Source organism: Crocodylus siamensis, chromosome 6, assembly GCF_052110815.1.
Source record: "Crocodylus siamensis isolate JL-2025a chromosome 6, ASM5211081v1, whole genome shotgun sequence".
Taxonomy (NCBI): domain Eukaryota; kingdom Metazoa; phylum Chordata; order Crocodylia; family Crocodylidae; genus Crocodylus; species Crocodylus siamensis.
Genome location: NC_143400.1, coordinates 15,259,586 through 15,277,261, shown reverse-complemented (window position 1 = coordinate 15,277,261; position 17,676 = coordinate 15,259,586). Strand labels below are relative to the sequence as shown.

The 17,676-nt window shown below is 50.2% G+C and overlaps 1 protein-coding gene across 3 annotated transcripts in view; it reads right to left on the bottom strand.

Annotated features, from left to right (window-relative positions):
• SETDB1 (SET domain bifurcated histone lysine methyltransferase 1) overlaps positions 1–17,676 on the bottom strand; it is a 34,907-nt gene that overhangs the window by 6,116 nt on the left and 11,115 nt on the right. For all 3 annotated transcript variants that reach the window (XM_090056012.1, XM_090056010.1, XM_090056011.1), the window contains exons 7-19: positions 16,250–16,451; positions 14,974–15,047; positions 14,154–14,344; positions 12,816–12,945; positions 11,967–12,105; positions 9,395–9,556; positions 7,456–8,070; positions 6,808–6,924; positions 6,532–6,701; positions 4,272–4,888; positions 3,257–3,285; positions 1,859–1,994; positions 534–693 (exon numbers count right to left, since the gene is read on the bottom strand). In XM_090056012.1, the coding sequence (XP_089912138.1) occupies positions 534–693; positions 1,859–1,994; positions 3,257–3,285; positions 4,272–4,888; positions 6,532–6,701; positions 6,808–6,924; positions 7,456–8,070; positions 9,395–9,556; positions 11,967–12,105; positions 12,816–12,945; positions 14,154–14,344; positions 14,974–15,047; positions 16,250–16,451 (2,742 nt within the window). The remainder of the gene's footprint in view (positions 1–533; positions 694–1,858; positions 1,995–3,256; positions 3,286–4,271; positions 4,889–6,531; positions 6,702–6,807; positions 6,925–7,455; positions 8,071–9,394; positions 9,557–11,966; positions 12,106–12,815; positions 12,946–14,153; positions 14,345–14,973; positions 15,048–16,249; positions 16,452–17,676) is intronic.

The window sequence follows — 17,676 nt, the reverse complement described above, 5'->3', positions numbered from 1 at the left end:
AAACGAACACTGCTGGATTTGCTCCTGAAAGAGTTAATGGACCACGACAGTGTTCTGTAGGAGGCAGCTGGGGAGAGACAGAGCTAGATTGACTTCAAACTCCACCAACAAGCTGCCCTGCTTCCTCTAAACCTCACAAACTCCATGCGAGGATGGACAGGGAGCCCCAAATACTCCCCTGGGCAGAAAACAGGAGCAAAGCTGGGGGACTAGCACTACTTGAAAACAGTGCCCAGAAGTCTACAGAAGGCAGCTGTTTTTCTTCAGTTTCTGGTTGGGGTGAGCAGTCATCGTGAGAGCTCATCTTGCAGGAAGCCCGATTGCCAGAGCATTGTGGGAAGCCAAGTGTCTCAAAGTAAAGTCCCCATTGAGAATGGGTTGTGATAAGGAAGGAAGCAATGTGTGGCAATACTGAGACCTGCCCATGGCACTACAGATATTTAACTGGTGTTCTCAATGCCTCCCCCTACCTGCTTCTGAGTCCCATCTCCACTCACATCAGAGCACCTCCCCCAAAATGCAGCCGTGCCTACCGAGGCCAGAAGAGGGGTTCTTTTTATCATCTTCTTCCTCCGAGCCAGAGGAGATGGTCTGGATGTCATCGCTGTCATTGGCATTGCCCTGTGCTTGTCCTGAGGCTGTTTGCCCATTCTCCCCCTCGCTGTCGGTGCTGCTGGAGAGTGTCAATACGTCCTACAAAGACCAGGTGGGGTTAGAGGGGCTGCAAAGGAGGTTGTGGGCCTTTCTCCAAGGAACTGAGCTTTGATGACAGCATTTTGCCTTTCTACAGCACCCATATCTACAGAACAAAGCCCTTTCATGCCTGAAAAGGCTCATGAATGTGCTGGAAAGCCCTGTGAACTCTACATCCAGGGAAAGCCAAGGCAGAGGCACCAAGGCTATGATGCTGTTTAACTAAGCAGAAGTCAGTGGCCAAGCCAGGAACCCCTATGCGTACTGACATCCTTATGTCATCTACCGCATTGTTCGGCTTGAAGGCTGATTTGGACAGGAATTATTTTAGCCTCTCTACCAACAATGCTGCGACTTCCAGGGCAGTACAAGGCAGGTGTTTGAGGCAAATGAACAAGCTCAGCTTATGAACAGAGAGAACCCCACTGTGTTCCCTTGAAATAGCTGGGGAACTTGGGGAGGCTGTTTCATAATCCACATGATGACATCCATTCTTGCCAACAAAAGAACCCAAGCCAGCTGGCTTAGTCAACTTTCACCAGGGCAACAAAGCAGGAAGCTCTGATTTAGAGAGGCGTATCAGTATACAATGTTGGAAGGAAGCTACTACATATGCAGAGCTAAGTGTCGTGGGACAGCATGGCAGCCTGCACCACTGGCACCAACCATCATCTGGAAAATGGGACAAGGCAAGAGGAGATAACATGGTCACTACAAGGACCCCCCCTCCCTGAAGCTGGAAAAGACAGGACATGGGGCACATGCCTACCTGGTCCCAGAAACTCATGTCCTGCTTAGTGTTGCTGCAGTGTCTCAGGTGCCATGCATCCTGGAAGAAGGCAGTCCTTATGGTGCCACCCTGCCCTAACTAGTTCAGAGAGCCAGGCCTATTCTTAAGTAGCAGCCTCTGTCCTGAGCAATGCTTTAACTCCAGCTCTGGCAACTGGTGAACCCCTGGAGATAAGCACTGCACTCCAAGTCTATTGCAACCAACCCACCAGTTCCCTCTGCCAAGCTAAATCCTTCAACACCAAGGATGCCCACAACTGGAAGCAAGGTAACTCCCCGAAAGAACGAATGAACAGCCTCCACTGCACTGTCAGGAGGACTGCAGGAAGGGGCTGACACTGGCTAATGCAAACTGCCTGGGGATCAGGAGTCTTACGTCAGTGGAGGGCTGCAGGGGGGCCGACTGCCGCCTGCTCTGATGCAGGGTGGTCTTGCTCAGGGGCCTGCGGACACCCTCCAGCTTCGGTGGGCTGGGATTATAGCCGTACAGCCTGCCTGTCGTCTCGCTCAGCCTAGGGGGTAAGAACAATGTGGGTCATGCAGGCTGCTTCCTGGCAGGCTTGTTCCTTCTGCCTGAGGGCTGCTTGCAAGCTAGCAGCGATACCTCACTGTCATGTGTAGTTAACTCATGGAACTGACTGCCACAGGAGGTGGTGGAGGTAGACAGCACAACCAGCGTCAAAGGACTGGACAGATTCATGCTGGTAGATCTGTTAATAGCTCCTGGACAGAAGGGCTGCAGATGCTTCCTTTAACCCAATAAATGATAGGTGCCTGGGAGGGTGTTAAATAGGGGGCAGATCACTCTACAACAGAGACGTTCAATGCTTTGGCCCCATGAGTCAAATGAGTGGCCCAGAATCCATCTGCAGGCCAGATCAGGTCCAGAGGCCTGGCATCACCTCTCCCTGCCCTGCTGTTGGGATTGGGTCCGAGGGGGCTGCTATCGCACCCTCCTGCTCTCTATGCACAGAGATTGGGTTGGGGGGCGGGGAGCAAGGCTGGCACTGTTCTCTCCCCACCCCTCTTGCCAGGATTGCATCCCACCCCCATCACCCTGGGATTGGAGGCAGGGGGGGAAGAGGTTGGCACTGTCCTCTCCCACCAGGATTGGATCTTGGGGGTCAGGTGATGCCCCCTCCCACACCCCACACCAAGACTGGGCCCTGAGGCCTGGCACTGCTCCTGCACAGATTACCCCTGCATGCTAGGATTGGAAGTCAGATCCAGTGCACCATGCCTGTGGCCCCTGCAAGTCTAGTGACTTTGCAGGAGGGGAGCAGTGCCAGATTTCCAGACCCTGTGGGCCAAATGACACAGCACTGTGGACCAGATCTGGCCCTACAAGTCAGAAGTTGAGCTCCAGATACCCATTTTGATGTTCTTCCTGTACACCACCCACTTCTGCCACTGCTGGAGACCACGATACTAGGCTAGATGGACCATGGGTATGCCCTGGTGTGGCACTGCTTATATTATAGCTCTGCCATGTAGCTGGCGTCCCACTCCCAAGAAGTGCAGGGAAGTCTGTCATGGCCAGTGGGGTTAGTGGCCAATGCAGACCACAGAACTGAACTGATGAGCACACCAGGGCCTCGCTGGTCTCTGGACCTACTGCTTTTGTTTCTAACATGGCATGTGCTTGATGGTAGAACACAGAGCTTGCTGGCTAAGCAGGGGCCAGGACCTGGGAGGCACTTGAGAGCTGTAAAGTTCACTCAAATGCAAATATTTAAACAAAGGGGGGAGAAAGGAGGGGTGGATGGAAACTCACAGCGGGAACTTGTTTGCTTCTTCTGATTCCTGCAAAACAAAAGGGAAGAGACCATCAGAACCCCCTCTGTGTCAGGTCTCCTTCAGCAAATCCACCCCACAACCACTCGTACAGCCTAGATGCCCCAAACAGGCCATCTCCGACCCTGGCTTCCACAGAGTCCAAAATCTCCTGGCCTTCTGGATGGGCTGAATGTGACGGTAGGTCTCAGTGCAGCCCATCCTCACCCTGCACAGCTGTGATGTACCCCTTCCCCCATGACCATTCTTTAGGGAAGTGGTTCTCCACTTTTTAAGGCTCCAGGCTCCCTTGGAAAGTGATGGATCTTCCTTTTCACTTGGTTTCTTTTGACAAGGGAAAAGAATAAAGTGAGTGTTCTGTGGCAAGAACTCAGACCACAGCAGGGTAGAGTGTTTGGGACATGGGATTTGTCTTAGAAATCTCTGGGTTTATCTTGTGAATCATGTTTGCACAACTTGGTACCAACATTGTGTGGCACCCTTGAAAGGATCTCAACGGACCCTTGTTGAGAGCCACTGCTCAAGGGCTGAAGTGTTGGAGAGGGCACTATTCCTAAAGTCCTGTTAGTTTCCCCCTTCCTGTATTGGTTATGCCTCTTGTATGGCTTCAAGTCCTCCTCCTGCTTGGGTACTTGTGGACTGCTATAGCCCCAGTCACTGCTTAGCAAGGGATTTGTGCTGAGGACTGAAGCTCTTATCTTGGCTGGAAGCCTTTTCAAAGGAGTGAATTTGGCAGGAGGAAGCCTTGCCTACAGAGCTGGCCTCAATGGACACTAGCTACAAAGGCTGTAAGGGCTGGTCCCACAGGAGAGCTGAGCACAGCCCTGAAATTCAGAAGTGTGATAGTACAGCAGCACAAAGGACTACAGCAAGACCTGCTGCAGCACTCTGGCCAAAGCAAGTCCCTCCTCTGCCTGTTTCCCCATCTGTATGTGGCTACAGGAGGGTATTCTACCTCTCTGGTAGACTGACCCTTCCAAGTGCCTCTTGCTCACCTCCTTCTTCTGTCCCTTCCCTTCCGCATCCAAGCCCCCAAGCCCTGAGGTGGAAGCTCGCTCCCTTTCGCCTGGGCCATCCATTTTGGCAGCCTTTGCCTCCCCAGCCTCGTTCATCTTGAAGGAGGATGCGCTGTCGTTGTCCTGGAAGCTGTCAGCCATACTGTTGGAGTTCAACCACGAAGCCACTTTGTTTTTGGAGGTCTCTTCGGACACGGGCAGCTTACAGGAGACTGCCACGGCGCTCTCCTCGTGACTCACCTGCCGGGCGAGACCCGAGTCCTTGGAAGCTGTCTCTGAGAGGCCATTCTCCTTCTGTCCTCGGGTCTGGCGGCGAGTAGCATAGCTGCGCCACACTGAGTTGGTGCTGAAGTCCTCATCCTTGCCAAAGTTGTCATCAGAGCTGTCTTCGTTGGACTCCTCCTGCTCCTCTGAGCCCGTGTTGTCATCATCATCATCCTTCAGGTCCACGCCGCTGCTGTCAGAAGAGCACTTGGCATCGCTCTCATAGCCCTCCTTGAAGTTCTCCACGCTCTCAATGTGGTCCAGGTTGGCAAAGTACTCATCACCCATCTCCAGTCCTTCCTTGTCGGCAAAGTCATCCGTCAGGATTTTCCCTGGGAGCAGGAGGAGGAATAAAAAGAGCACAGAGTTGTTTTAAAGGGATATGGGAGTTCTGCACTGGGTTTGCTGCCCCCGAGAGCTCAGGGAAGCTGACCCAGACAGAAAGCACTCTACCACAAACTGGGCTCTCACAAGAAACCATGCCATCCTGAAATCTAAGGCAACGTGGGACCACAGGCCAGCAGGGGGGGAGTGGTTAGTTAGCAGGGCTACCTTGGCCCTTGTTCACCTGGTCTCTGACCAGGAATTGTGCAACTTGCTGACAGGGACTCAAAGCTTTTCCATCTAAAGGGCTTCAGCTGCAGTGTTCTCACAAAAAGTATCGCTTTTCAGGGAACAGCCTGATATTCTCAACAGGATCATCAATTCTCAAAGGTCACCATGGTGCCTCCTTAAAGCTGTAGGATTAAGTGCCTCATGTCCTGCTCTCCACGGTGGCTGGGATTCCTCCCCCTGTGTGCCTCATCTGCCACACTGTACCTTGTCAGCTAAGAGGCCATGAGAGATGTGGCCCAGCTCAAGGGCAGAGACACAAGAGTCTTGCAAGACTACAGCCAGGAAACCACAGCATCACTTCCTCCCAGTTTCACCACTGATAGGTCACTCAGAGGTGTCACAGCCAGCAGGAAGGACCTGACCCCAAGAACTAGCCTCCAGACTCAGACAGTTCTCTCAATAGGCCAAGAACAAGTCCATATGGGAAGCTATCATTGGGACAAGGGTAAGTACTCTCTACGCAAGCAAGCAAGCTGGCATCTCTTCAGTGCCAGACTCCACCCCAGTGGACAGCTTCCGTGTTTTACAATGTCAGCCAACAACACAGCCCTTAGAAGCAAAACAGGAAGCAGATGTGGGCAACCAGATGACATTAGAAGCCCTCATCTCGAAAGCAGACAGCTAGATTTTTGCAGACCGGGGTCTCTGTGTTGTTTCACTGGAAGGAGAAGTGATGGTGAAATTGTAACGTTCTCACAAAGGCTGAACAATACCGTTTAACATGCCTGGGAAAAGTTCAGAGATTCTGATCGGGTTTTCACTGTTATCCACTTCAAAACCACACTTCTGGGCCAAGACTAGTGAATACCGTCAGATTTTAAAACACTAACATATAAAAAGAAAAGGCTGGTTTCATACTTGGAGTGAGAGGAAAGGTCTATTGGGAGACACTGGACGTGGTCAACAAGGGAGCAGATTCTGAAATCACAACTTCCTAAGCCTTGAGAGGTAGAGAAGCAGGTGGAAAATTGTGGGCATGCCCTCTTCACTCTTCTTCTCCACATCCACTCTGCCACTATATGAGGCAGGATTATGGGCTACATGGAGCTATAGTCTACCTAGGAAGTGGCCATTCTTATGTCCTCAACGTATGAGACTGGTAGAGCGTAGGCTCAGGGCCCCCTGTCTCCGAGAGACTGGTCAGAGCTTTTCCATCTAAAAAGTTTTGGCTCCAGTACTCTCACAAGAAGCATTGCTTTCCAGGGAAAAATCTAACGTTTCCAAGAGGATGATCAATTCTGAAAGGCCACCATGGTGGGAAAGAAGTAGGGGGTGGAAAATTCTGGACACACCTTGAGGAATCCTCTTGCGTTAATCATACACTATTTGAACTAGAGTGTTCGCAGGACAGGTGTCCTACCTGCATAGATGCAGACAAAAGAGCCCTTAGCAATGTCATCCAGGCAGCGGATCCCCCAGCCTTTGTTCTGTGTCTTGAAGAGCTGGAGCCGGACCTGGAGCCCATGCTGCACCAGACGGTTGGTGCACATGTTGACATTGCATTTGCATCTCTTGTTGCACTCGTAGACCCTGGAAGTGGGGGAGAGCAGGCCGTTAGCTCTGCAAGCTTTGAAGTCCGGAGCGAGCTCTTCCAAACCATGGAAGTGCCTTTAAGTTCCAAGGCTGTTCTACTCACCCTGTTGGGAGGCATTCATCCAGCCGCTTGTACTGGTAGCCTGAATTATGATTGATCTGCCCACCAGGAGTGCAGCCTGTCGCTTGGACTGTCAGCTGGTGACAGGCACATTTGGATCTGAAGAAAGATTCCCCCACCCAAGACTGACTGTTACAGATACGTTGCATCAACACAAGGGTCGGGGGGCAAAGGCATTTGGGGGTCTGGGGCTGGGTCAGGAGATCGAACTCATAGTAACCAGGTGTAGTTTGGATTCAAGGGTCACCAGTTGTCTTGGGAGCAGGCTCCCTACACAGGCCGGCTTACAATGGAGCCTGAAAGCTCATTGCACGTGTCCAAAACACTATTCCTGGCTTGCCCATCTGCTTTGAATGGGTCTTATACGTAGCCTTAAAAGGGACCCATCCTAAAGGGAAGACGCCTGTTTGGAGATCCAAGTCATCCTCTGAGCCCCAGGTGCACACAGAATTCATAGATGTTGCACATATTCAAGGGCTTCATCTTAGGGAGGTATGAGATAAGCAATCCCAGAGCTGGGGGACACAAGGGCCTTGGTAGTAGTCCCTGCAGGGATCAGAGAGAACTGGGTGCTCTCAGTGACTGAGGGAAGCCCTGGGGCTGGAGCAAGTGATAGGACAGGTCACCTACTTGTCTCTGCAGCCATCTTTGCAGTCGCAGCCAACAAGGAACTCCCAGCTGGTGTTGATATAGACACCCTTCCCAGGGATGCGCTCCTTGCTGTAAGCCACCTGTGGGGGTGGTGTGCTGTCAATCTCATTGACGCAGGACAGGGGCACATCCTCCTTGCCCTTGGTGATGTCAGCTATGTAGTAGAAAGGCTTGTAGGGCTGGAACTTGCGGTCCACCAGCACATAAGGGTCCAGGCAAAACATCTCCAGGAAGAGGAAGTCACAGTCTGTCTCAAAGAGGTAGCGCTCAATCTCTTGCATGGTGCGGAGGCAGAGCCCACATGGGGTCTTGTACAAGACGTGAAAGCCCATCTTGCGGTTGATGCGGCGCCTGGCTGTCATGCGCCGGAAGTCATAGAGGAGGGGGATGAGCAGAGGGTTCTTGCTGCGGTACTGGTCGCTGCGGATGGGGCGGACACGTGACAAGCAGGTGAAGCTGCACACATGGGGCAGGTAGAAGAGCTTCTCCATGGGGGCACGGTACGAGGGCTCGTTGGGCACCCGGTCCATTATGCCATGGAATGATGGTGCCACCCCACTGATTGGCTGCGATGGAAGAGGTGTGCTTGGGAACCTGCCATGGAAGAGATGTCCAGCAGGTAAGATTACACCTAGCAGTCTCTAGTGGAGGCCAGACAGCACCAAGGGTTTTGTTCACTCCACCAAGAAGGGTCTCCTAAGGGAAGCAGCATCAACCACGCTGCATAAGAGCCAAAATGGCATGGGGATCACTATATGGTGGCCGAAGAGGAACAAAACCTTTGCACTGGGAGCTGCTTCACATGCACTGTGCCATTGTGAAGAGATACAAATAAACTCATGTTATTTAGACTGAAGTAGTCTCCAGGAGCCCATGTGACAAACTAAGTCCCTCCTGTGCTCTATGCTGTACAAAGTTAGACTAAAAGGCCCCCTGCCCTTTTTTTATAACCCAACTAGAAGTCTCCCAGCTTTCTGTAACAATGTAGAGATTGTCAGAGGCTCCTTTGGAGATAAGCTCCACTGAAGACAGAGCGATGAGACTGTTCCCACCCAAGAGGACAAATATGTGCAGGGCTGAGCAGAAGGTGAAAGAAACAAGTACTTGGTGCCTACCCACCCCACAGCCTTCTCTAGGCCAGACTCAGAGCCATTTTATCATGCAGGTCACAAATCATCCATGTCTAAGTCAACGGTGTGGCCTGCTGAGCAGTTATATCATCACCTCGAACACAAAGGGAGGGAGCTTACCACTCTTCCACTCCAACTGACAGCCACTTCATCTGCCCACTCTGATCTGCCAGATGTGGAAGCCAAACTGATATAATGACGTTTCCCTCCACTTCATTCAGGGATAAATTCTTGAGGTTTTGCTTCACTTTCAGCAGAACAGGCACAGACCAGCTAATCCAGCAGGTGACCCTGGCAACCCTCTAAAAGCTGCAGAGCTGTGCATCAATCCACTCTTTGAGTGTTAGAAAAGCTGCTACCATATTTCTCTGTATACAATGCATTTTTAAAAAAGAGCATCTGCTGGACACTGGAGTGTATATTATACACAGGAAAATACTGTAAGACTCATTTCTGCCGCTTACTGGGCAAAGGCAATAGTAAAGTCTGCACACAATCCACAGAGGGCAGAACAATGAGCAGGCTTCAATCCCTTGCTGTTGCTACTCAGTTATTTACTACAGGGAAAGAACTTGTTTTCTTTATTCTCCCTTTCAAAAACAAGGGGCGTGTGTATGCAAGAGAATACAATAGTACAAACGATGATCATTAACATCGGAATCAGTCATGGACCAGGATGCAAGATGGAAGGCACTACATAGACAGGCACAGATGTCCCACAAAGCATGCAGAGACCCAAGGGATGCGCTGCTGAACACTTAAGGGCGGATGACTTTGACCTGGCTTACCGGTAGACTTGCTGGTTCACTCCGGTTCTTCCAATGGGGGGAGTCTCACTTAAGACAGGAGAAGCAGGCGATGACTGCCCAGACCCCACCGAGCCAGGACGGAAGGAAGTGCTTTTTTTGGCCACTTGCTTCCTAGATTGAGCCAGCTGACTGTCAGAGCCTCTACATAAAGGAAGAAGAAGGGGGTATGATTTCGAGACTGTATGTGCCAATAGGGTTTAGCATCCAAAAGTACCCCCACCCACTCCAAGATCTGGCTCATCACAGCAATATTCAAGCAAAGGTTTCTCTGTGGGGTGATATAATCAGTGCAACTTTAATAGGATGTAGAACAATGAATGCCAAAAGTCAGGTGTTTTAAAATACCATTTGATGTTTCTTATTTTAGAGGCGGGGGGGGTTCATGCGCATGTTTGACAGTAATAATTTCAGTAGTTCAGGAGAAAGCTAGACATGGAAAAAGGCCTGAGATAGCAGAGATGAAGAAAAGCTCTTGAACTTTAGCAGTGGATGCTCAGAGACATCCAAATGAGATTCCCAGTTGGGATGTTCGTCTTCCAGGGTCTGCAAGCACCAAAAGGAGAGGAATGCACATCTCCTCTCCACCCTGCCTGTGTGAGAGTCAGCTCTACAACAAAGCACATGCTGCCAGGTGAAATGCACAATGACTGTATGGGAAGAAAACTACTGCTTGGAGGATGTGAATCCTCGCTCTACAGAGACAGTGGTGAAGGCTTCCAATCCATTCGTACCTGCCAACAGAAGGCACTGCTGGCTTTCACATGCACACATCTAGAATGCGAGTGTGGTTTTGGGGGAAAAGGAGATAGGGAGTGCAGCTGGAGTGCATCTGCCTCAGAAAAGAGGGAAGTTTCAAGTTAACACATTTCCACCGATCTAAGAAAAGGGGCAGCATGTCCAGAAGCATATAGCCTTGGCATTATATATCTCAGCCCAAGAACCTGAAGACACCCATAGCCAGACACAACAGCAGAGCAATGCATCAAGGAGTAAATCATACACCACAGCGAACAAGGCAAATCCTTTAGCTTTAATAGCCTAGTGCATTGTGACTTTAAAATGCCTCCACTAACATAGTTTTGGAACCCAGCAGGGTTCCACTTTAACAGCAGCAACACCAACGTGGGAGGCTTTCAGTTAATATTACAACCATGTATAAAACTCCAGCTTCGCCAGAAATGGGCTGGAAGAACAGTGACAGTGCCAGCCACCCAGGTGCCTATACCTGAACCAAAAACAGGCTCCTGAAAAAATGATTTACAGTGCAAAACCTTAAGGTATCTTTGCAATCGCCACAGCGATGGTTAAACAGAAGACTGTGGATCAGACAACACAAGTCTCTGGCCTGGTCACTAGAGTAATTCAACTTCCCAATTTATGGGGGCACCTTTGTTCTTCCTTCCTTTCCCCTCATCAGTTCAGGTTACTTTAGTGTTAGCAACAAAGATCTTTATTCCCAGGGCAGCCTTCTCAGGCTGAAGACAGCTGAGAAAGCAGATTTGCGTTTGTCAAGCTACTTAAAAACAAAGAAAAGGGGCCAAGATTAGAGAGTTCAGCAGGAACATTTAGCCAGGAGCCAGTTAGATTCCCACTACATGGCCATTTGGGCAGTGATAGATGGACAGGGAAGGAGAAGAACAAGTGGCCTAGGCTTCCTGCATGTTGCTATGCTTGGAATGACTCTCGTGTGTAATGCTCAATTTGCTGAACAGGTATATCACAGTCTGGGCACTTCCTATTTCCCCTTTCCCCATACAGGCTGGCGCAGTCATAACAGTACACGTGCTGGCAGGGGATCATGCGTCCATATATTCGGATGGGAAATCCACACTGGTGGCAGAAGTGAACTGGGATGGCATCTCTCTCTCCTAGAAAGTTTATCTTAAAGTCCCAAAACACTGGCTCGGGCGAGCTGGCGTTCTCATGCATATGGCTTCCATTGTAATGCTCTTTGCCTTCTTCATGCAGTCTGCCCTCAGGACCAGTATATGCCTCGGACACTATCCAGTCCATGCTTCTTGGGTGGTAAGGTGCATGTTTGGGTATGTCGGACGTTAGCTCTAGAGGGTTTGGTCCATAACCATCAAGACCAAACAATGATCCTGAGCTCTCAGTGGCTCCAAAGTCACTGGGGTCCACAAGCCGGTCAGTCCAGGGTGAAGAGAACAAGGCAGCAGGGGGCCAATGCCTGGATCGTGACATGAGGGAGCAATTCAGATTTTCAGAAGAGAAGCAGCGCACTTTGTAACTTGGAAATACATCAAGTGTGAAGCATTAGGGCTGAACAAGAACCAGGACATTTGGCTCACTGGGTGCTGCATAGTCAGTGTTCCCCACCCCTAGATGTTCATCCATCTACAGTTCCCCCCCCAACAATGGGGTAAGAACCATCATGCCTCCAGGAAATGAGCCAAGCGCTTGAAGAAACCCACAGTTAGAGGATTCCTCTATGTGGGAAGGGACGAAGCCAGTAACAGCCAAGAACCAGAGCTGAAATGCAGAGGAGACATCAGCAGAGACAGAACAAGCAAGGAAAGAAAGAGGTACTTACTCAATCTCAGCAGGCTGTGGAGAAACAGGCTGAGAGCCCAACACTGTTGCTTGCATCTGTTCTATGGGCTTATACTGAGTGCCGGTTCCTGTCAGGTCTTGGGTGTATTGTACAACAGGCCCCTTACTCCGCACAGCGCCTGGTTGGCAGAAAACAAACAAACAAACAAAGAAAAAAAACACACCAAGATGGGAGATAATCTCTACAGTAACCAAAGTCTGTGGCATTAGCTGCAAAATGGGACTTGGATTCCTGTTACAGAAGGATGTACATGCAGAGTGGTGAACAGCGAGGCCATTACCCACTGCATCCACCCTTTGGAAAGGCTCCAGACTTCCATTTGCACAGAGAACAGCTAGCTCACAGCTGTCTGGCAGCTGGCTGGAGATGTGAGGCCTCAGGGAAGTCAAGTCTCTGCTCCTGCCCTAACAGGTAGCTGATTCCCCAACTGTGGCCTTGGATCAGGTAACTTGGTCTTCATGTCCTGGACCTTGGCCCAACCTCTGTTTTGGACTCTGACTTTGGATCTCTCTTTGGATCTGGTAACTTGGTCCCCAGTGTCAGCCCCTTGACAGGGCCTGTGGTCTGGCTTGTGCCCTCCCCCTGGGTCAGCCTGCCTGCAATCTAGTCCACTGCAACTAGCAACAACCCCACTGCTTAGGACATTTGTCATTGCTGGCCATCTCCAAAAGATGCCAGCTATTTAATGCCATTTTAACTTCCATATGTTGCTTTTAAGGCGGCAACTAGACCAAGCTGTGAATTATGAAGATGGTTGTAGATCTCTACAGGAGTGGCCTGAGAAACAGTGTGGGATCAGGCCCTAGGGTAGAGCTCCAACTGACATACCGACATTGGGCCGCGTCCTCGCTTGCCCACTCTGCTTCTTTTCCTGAGTGGAGGCTGTGGAGGTTTTCATGCTGAACATGGGTTCGAGGCGTGTGGAGCCACGGTAAATCCACTCACAGCGCTTGTCATCCTGCAGGAGAGAGAGGGGGGATGGTCATGTTCTCAACCTCAGCCTGGAGACAACATACATGCAATGGGGGCCAAGGATTAGCAACAGCAATCCTATGGAAGTATAGGATCATGAGAGCACAGGGCTACCAGGGCCCTCGGGATGTCCCACCTAGTCCAACCCCCTGATCCAGGCATGATCAGCCCTGACCAAATCAGCCCAGTCAATGCATACCTAACCTGCTCTTAAAAAGAAAAAGTAATCATGAAGGACAGAGATTCTACTAGCCCTCAGGGCAGCCTGCTCCAAAGCTGAACTCCCCTCAGTGAAAGAAAACTTTTCCTCATCTCCAATCTCAATTTCCCCTGCTGCAGCCTGAGGCCATTGCTCCTTGTCCTGTCCCCTACAGCCAGAGAACAGTTGCTCTCCAGATGTGGAGGATGACAAATCTGGGAGAGGACACACATGGCCACAGATGTACCTGTGTGTGGAGGAAGTGAAGGCAGAGCCCAGGAAACACCCTGGGCCAAGGCCCCCGGCTAGCCCCTGGAGAGCTGGCTTCTCCTGGCTTTACTGCTGACTAACAGTGGGACCTTAAGCAGCTCAGTCACCCTTGGCCTCCAGCCTATCTATCAAAACAGGAAAACTTCCTGCTATTCCAGAGTACACTCACTAGTAAACGAGCTCATTAGGAAAGTACAACCCACTATGGAACTACTTGGATTCAACAAAGAAGGGGATGGGATTGGAAGGCTGAGAAGGGAGCAAGCAGAGGGCACTTAACAAGATGAAAGTGACAGAGCCTCTGCCCAGCTTCACCAACCTGTTCTCTTGCTCGTGTTTGGATTCCAGATGCCACCAGAGTTTGCAGCTGGTGCGAGACCAAGACCAACTCTGCCAGGTGCCATGTTCTGGTTCCTTCCCATCCAGCAATTCTGACTTGCTCTCAAGTGTTAAACCCCAATTTTAGAAGTGACCCAGGCACTTCTGAAGTGTCTGACCTACTTCCCAGTGCAAACAGAAGTCTCATGTGACATCTTCAAGTCTGCTACTTGGGCAATATTAGAGCATGTTAGGCAAAAGCACAACAACTGTCCAGACGGGCTCTAAGCTATGACTCCTCTAGCCCTATGCCCTGGGTGACTGACTTGCAGAGCACTGCAAGGCTGGGAAGGTCATTCAGGCTGGCCAGCCTGTGGGCCCCGACAGGAGCTATGTCAGCACCATACCAAGAAGAGGATTTTGACCAAGCTGCCATCCACTTCCTCCACTCTGGATTTCCACCATGTCCCTTCCCACTCTGTTTTAATCAGCTGGCCGCTCTTCAGCAGAACCATGGGGCGGTTGGGGTAGGCTGTGATGTACTCCTCAATGAAATCCCGGCAGGAAACATCCTCAATGTCTTCCCAGGTCTTCTTCACTGTTTGGGAAAGGAAGAGAGAGAAAGAGAAAAGAGTTTTGGCACAAGGCTTTCAGCTTCTTCTTGGGAGTTTGTTCCAGATGGATTTTAACACAACAACCAAACAGGCACAGCAGTGTGACCATCTCATGTAACTGAAGGATTATTAAGAAAACATTTGGTTTGGCATATCCTGTCTTCAATCCACTCGCCCACGTGAGAGGAAAAAACTGTTCTTCCCCATTTCACAGATGGGCACAGGGAACCAGAAGGATGAAGCAACTGTTCCAAGGCCACATACAGTCAGCATCAGGGACTGGATTTGAAGGTAGGAAGTTCTGACTCTTCTGTATTAAGGCCAGAAGGGAACGTTATGGTCATGCAGGCTGACCTTCAAAAGCCTCCACTGCTGGAGCTATATAACTAGCACTAGAGGAACCTACAGGATGGTCCACAACTACATTTGAGCAAGGATAAAAATTGCTGCAGCTGTATTTGAAATGCTTATAGCAGCTGGAAGCTTAAGTCCTTTCAGCTGCATCCCCATGTACTATTTGTTACTTTCCCAGTCTGCGTCTTAGGCAGTGTTGAATTCCAGCACTAGGGTCCTGCCCCAGAAAAAATCATGGGAACATGCAAGCTTAACTCACGTGGCCTGCAGACCAGGTACAGCTCTGGCTGGGTGACATAGGAAGCATAGCCGTCATCAAAGAAGATAAGGAACCTGGAGCAGGGCAAAGGAGACATGTGTAAGGTAGTGCTACATGAGATGGGATAGTAATCCAGAAAATAGCTGGAGATGCCCCATATGCAGCCTCTGGTGTTACAGCAGTACTGGTTTTGAAGAGCACATGCATGTTTAGTTATAGTATGGGATGCTGATGAGTCCCAACCATAGACTAGCATTTTTTGGTGCTGTACAGATGAGCCCTGAATCAATTATCTCTACCCAGGAGAGTTTACTAGTCACTGGGTAAATCAATTTCCCCATTAGGGATCTGAGAGACATCCTGCAAAGCCCCAGGACTGACCCTGGATATAAACCTCCCACTCAGCCATACAGTTTGCTAGGGAGTTTGCTTAAGGGTGACAGACAGGGAAGCGGGAGCGGGTGGTTTGCTGCAGAGCTTTCTAGTTCTGGGGGATTTGTGGAATTTACTGTTGTTTTTCATTTGTTGTAAGCTGCTCTGAGCCTTTCAGGATAAAGGAGGATATACATCTAAATCATGATGATGATAACTCACAGACCAAGGTGAATGAGGTGTAGGGAAACACCCAGCTGCACCCCTTATCTCTGTGAAACAGAGAGATCACAGCACATCTTTCAAGACTGGGCAATGGCCCCTAAGCCAGACAAGCTGCAAGGGACAGCAAGCATTGCAGTACCCCATCCTCAGAGGGAGACGCATGTCTAGGGGAGGAGAACATAGACAGACAGCCCTGTGCTGGCAGGAATTTCTTGCACAAGGCTAGATGGAAAAAGGGCTTTCTATCCTTAGATCTCTCAGAAAGGCAACGCCCTGCATTATATGTATGAGACCTGCTTGGTGTCCACACCTGTGCATTTGTGTACTCAGTTTTATGTTCAGCCTCTTCCTCCAGTATTTTACAGGGAAGCGATATGGGAAATGTTGCTGGGCATTAGAGCCCATATTTTTGGTAGTTTAGGACATCTCTTGGGTTGGCCTGTGTGGGGACTTTGATGTGTACAGCCTAGCAAGAAGCATCAGCACATGTGAATTCAGACTGTGATCAGCAGAATGCAACTCTCCTCCCTAGGCTGCTAAATGGGCTGTTAAAGAATTAACACCCCTGATTATCAGGAAGGTTAGAAGTCATGATGCCATTCTCACAGCACTTTGGCTATTTGAGAGAGATCCGTCCCTCAGCCAGAGGCTGATGCTACGGATAGACTTTTATTTTTACCTCAATTTGTTCTTCACATTGGGGGTTTCAGCCACGATACCAGCATACAACCAGACTTGATTTCCATCCTTATATTTGGCCACGACCCGGCTCCCAACATACAGCTTCTCGGGAAGGGGGTGATAGTCATAAGCAATGTGATTGCCAGAAAGCAAGCTCTTCCCTTTGTTGTCAAACTTCACTTTATACTTCTTGCCAGCACCTGAAAGATGTTTGGGAAAGGGCTAATTACAGATCAGCTATTGCTTCACATGTGAAGTCCCTGACCAAAAAGAACTTGTTTAAGGCTGCAATCCAGGTTAGTAAATTAATCTGATTCTCTTAAAGAGACTAATTGAGGCATTAATGGTTATATTGATAGTATATTGCTTCTACAAGGAAGAGATCATCCATTTAGTGCAAGGTTGAAGATAAACCCAAGAAAGTCTGGATGCTGGCTACTTCATTCTGGCAGCCTGAGCCATTTAAAAACCAAACCGTGGCAATACTGAGATTAGCTGAACTGGAAGAACACTAAGTTGCCAAAACACTGATTAGAAGAATCTAAAATCTTTTGTTTCAGGGCACAAGACAGCTGCTTTTTTAACTCAATCAGCAGTTTTCTCCAACGGTAAATTATTCTGCAGTTTCTCGCTCCTTTCCTTGGGCAGTCCCTGCGATACTGGATGCTGAAAGAAATGGAACTGCTGTTCTGACCTGAAACACCATTCTTAACAGCATGGTTCAGCTCTCTCAAGCACACAAGACTCTAACAAGGGACCGGATTCCAAGTGGTGATGAATGCTGAGCTAGGGTATGTTGAGCAAAAAGTTCAGGTCCCCTGCTTGACCTTAAGACAGGGGTGGGCGAAATATGGCCCATGGTGACTGGATCTGGCCTATGGCTCTACACATGGAGCCAAGCCCTGCCAGCTCATGCCAGGGCAGTCCATGCCAAGCGCCCACCAAAGTCCACATCTTGGTCCCAGTCAGCACGCACAGCTTCTGATAGGGCTGTTCCCAGTGAGGCTGCAGCCAGTCAGGTACTTTTCTGCTCCCCTGCACCTCCAATGGCAGCTGCTGCTTCTGATTTTGCCCCTGCTGCTCTGGGTAAGCAGTTTTAGCTGGGTGGCTCTTGCCCCAGAGCACAGGGCTCTGGCTCCAGCTCCCCGTTGCCTTCCACCGGAAGACGGCCAGGAGCTGAAGCCAGAGCCCCACACAGAGGGAGAAGCTGTCCAGCTGAAGTTGCCAGTCCACCAGTCCCCCCGGAGCGGCACACTACAGCATGGCAGGGGCAGGAGCTGCTACTGGAGGTAGGGGGAACAAAGCAGAACACAGCTGGCTATAGTTGCACTGGGAACAGCCTCACCAGAAGCTGCTCTGTGCGGGGCGGGGGGTGCGGCATGGTGTAGCAGGGGCAGGAGCTGCCATGGAGGCTGAGGGAGCAGA